At 26.5% G+C, this 3,376-nt stretch overlaps 1 protein-coding gene across 1 annotated transcript; it reads right to left on the bottom strand.

Annotated features, from left to right (window-relative positions):
• Positions 1-805: 805 nt before the first annotated feature.
• Positions 806-2,181, bottom strand: LOC100167568 (ankyrin repeat domain-containing protein SOWAHB). Its single transcript, XM_016804951.2, has 5 exons — positions 1,876-2,181; positions 1,741-1,805; positions 1,466-1,674; positions 1,221-1,386; positions 806-1,049 (listed from the first exon to the last, which is right to left on the bottom strand). Exons 1-5 carry the CDS (start codon positions 2,000-2,002, stop codon positions 888-890), a joined length of 729 nt encoding a protein of 242 aa, XP_016660440.1. The 5' UTR covers positions 2,003-2,181; the 3' UTR covers positions 806-887.
• Positions 2,182-3,376: the final 1,195 nt, after the last annotated feature.

Below are 3,376 nucleotides of genomic sequence, written 5' to 3'. Positions count from 1 at the left end.
TAATATACACACTTACCAAAAACTTGTTTTGTTTTATTGTATGTATATTAATAACTTAGACGTCCAACTACACAGAAACCAGAATCATTATTTATTAATGGTAAACAAAAGTGATCACTTTTCATAGATTTTTTAATAAGGTGTCATCTATAAAATATTGATAGGCACAATTTTACAAGCAATACATCTGACTTTGAGGATATTAAAAACTTAATAGGGTTAAAGCTTTATATTCATAAAATAATTAAAGGAATATTACTTTCTTTGCAAAATAATAAATGTATTATGTATTTGTTAATTGTTATTATAGTAAAATAAACATTTATTAGAACTAATATTATAAATTTAGATCAAAACTAAAACATAAAACTTACAATAAATCTTTCTGTCCAAAACAATTATATACATATTATTTATTATAAATATTATAATATTATTACTATAATATTTATAATCAATGTATAAAAATTGTTATAAATAAAGCTGCCAACCTACATGGCTACATGAATATCAATGACTGAATTAGCAAAGACTAACTATAATTTATAACTCACATAATATTACCTATCCGCTATTATTATTCTTTTATAATATTTTTAGTTAATACCTAGATTTTATTATAAATACCCATATATATATTTTTTTGGGTATTACAAAATGTAATTATTCCTTAAATGATGACCTTATTTAATTCTGTTATCTAAAATAAAATAAAACAATTCTAAATTGGTACTAATATACAATACTAATGCAATTTAATAATGTAAAAATATTTAAATTTACCCGAGTAAATCAAGAAAAAAGCAACAAATTTAAATTTGATAAACATAAATTCTCTTCACACTACATAAACTAACTTATTAAATATGACTAATATAGAACATAAATCAAGCAAATAAATTAGTATAAATTACCTTATCTATTTTTTTCTTATTTGGCGATGGTAGTTGACTAGCTAAGTGTAAGGCATTTTCAGATGCTATCCGGTTAAATTTTTGAGTTCTGTCTTTAACACTTATCTGAGGCTGTTGAGGTTGATCGTTTTCTTTCTATACATTACATACACGCAAAAGCAAAACACAAAATAATAATGAAATAAGCTAAACACATAAACATAAAAAAGATAAGCAAAATAATCCGGCTGTGCTACTTTTAACCATTTGAAAACAAATCCGTAAAAAGAGATAACCAAAAAGAAAATAAAAACATTGTTTACTTACATAATTATCTTTAGAATTTACTATAACATTGTCACTTAATTCAATCAATTTAATTTTTTCAGAACTTCTACGCCTAGGAGGAACAGGCGGTGCAGCTTCTTTAGTTGGTGAGCATTCTTTAGGCGATGCAATAGGAGAAGGTGGTGGGCGATAAGGAGGGGGTTGTCTTAAGAATGAAATTTAAAACAAATTAAATATTTAATGAATTTTTTATAACACTTTGATTAATTATTTGTCGTTCATACCTAGCTGATGGTGATACCATTGGTGATCTTTGTTGGAATCTTGGAGGGTCAATAAGAGAATCTTGAGATAATGAATGATGTACGGAAGATAAACCAGGGTAAGAGGTTAGTGAAGTTAGAGAAGAGGCTGTGCTCATGGAGGGTTCTAATGATAAACCAATGCAACCAGCTACTCGAAAGCGCCGTTTAAGCATTAAATACTTTTCTCCCTAAAAATTATAAATAGTTATCTTAGTAGTTATAATTATACAAGAATAACTAAATTGTTGTATTACATCTTCTCCACAAGTAACGGTAGCCACAGTATTAACAATTTCTTTAAACTGATGTCTTGCTTCAGCTAGGAAACAACAATATTTTTACTAACTACATATAATATTATTATAATAATTAAAACAGTAAGAATTTACCTCTATTTTGTGGATTTGTTAGAAAATATTTAAAGTGAGTCACTAGGTCATGATTAGTAACTCTACCATTGTTCATAATCATGAAATCACGGACGGATTCCAAACTTAACTCATTCGGAACAGCCATAATCCCAATATATTTTAGTAATAATATAATAATCTAAAAGTGGATTTAAGTGTACGAAAAATTATATGAAAATTACAAAGTAAATTGCCAAAACACAAGTCGTCTAAAAGTTTAACACAAATTTCAACGCTAGTAACTACAAAAATTATTTAAATTCAAAACAATTAAATCAAATAGTAAATAGTGATAACAAAAAAAAATACAAGAACCCGTTATCAATTTATTGTGATATGACGGAATCTGTAGACTACGATATGAACAACGGAACGTCCGTAACGTACGTCATAGTTCGTACATCGATTTCAGGGGTTCTCATATTTCATTTTATACAAAGTAATATAAAAATTATCATTGAAGAATTTTTTATTATATTTAAATTTAATTGGTAATGTAATACCTACTGATTACCTAGTATACTAAATTGAATGCTATTTTTTTTCACTTTTGGAAAACAAGTTAAACAATCAACGCATTAATAATGGATTTGTACCTATACAATATTATAGGTACCCGAATAATGAATAGGAAAATATTGCATAGAGTAATAATAATAAGTAAGTAAGTAACTTAATATTTTATACAAATACCCAGTGACTATTCACAACTTACCTGATCTCTTAAAGGGCTGCCAATTCCATATGAAAAAAAAAATTATTGGTTTGATCTTTTCAAATAATTTTAGTTTCTCCTACATGAATTTCCATGATACCTAACAGCCAAAATACTCAGAAATAAAATATGTATCTATGTAGGTACAGTACGCAAAGTCAGATATATCTATAAATACTCCATGTTCCCACATAATACAGTACGTGGCCACGTATCAAATACCAGCTATATCTAAAAATATTTTCTTATAGAATGAATTTATCAGAAAATAGGTATTAAAAATTACAAAATGAAAGTTTGAAGTGTCCGACGATTCAAACCTTGTCATACAAAGCTATGCCAAAAAATAACAATTAACAAAATACTTTTCCAAAAATAGGTAAGTATAATATTAATAATTCGTTATAGTTTTGTGATTTTTATAGTATATGAAGTATGAGTATAATATATTATTATATTTGACTATTTTGTATTATGTGATTATTATTATTAAAATAGTCTAACAATGGCTTAGGTCTTAGGTAGGTATTATAATACCACTATAGTGACTATAGTCACTAGTGTACTGTACCTACCTACACATAGTGCTAATCCTCTTCCCTGTAGGATAACACACTTTACTACTTTATATAGGTACTTAGGTATACAAGCTATTCTTTATAGACTTAATTGTTTATTATATACGATTTTACAATTTTAAATTTATGCAACATGAACAATATTATAGTCGACGGTATGTATACAATATACATACTTACATGTCCT

The sequence above is a fragment of the Acyrthosiphon pisum genome, chromosome A2 (assembly GCF_005508785.2).
Source record: "Acyrthosiphon pisum isolate AL4f chromosome A2, pea_aphid_22Mar2018_4r6ur, whole genome shotgun sequence".
Lineage (NCBI taxonomy): Eukaryota > Metazoa > Arthropoda > Insecta > Hemiptera > Aphididae > Acyrthosiphon > Acyrthosiphon pisum.
The sequence above is the reverse complement of the archived record's forward strand: the minus strand, read 5'-3'. Positions and strand labels throughout refer to the sequence as shown.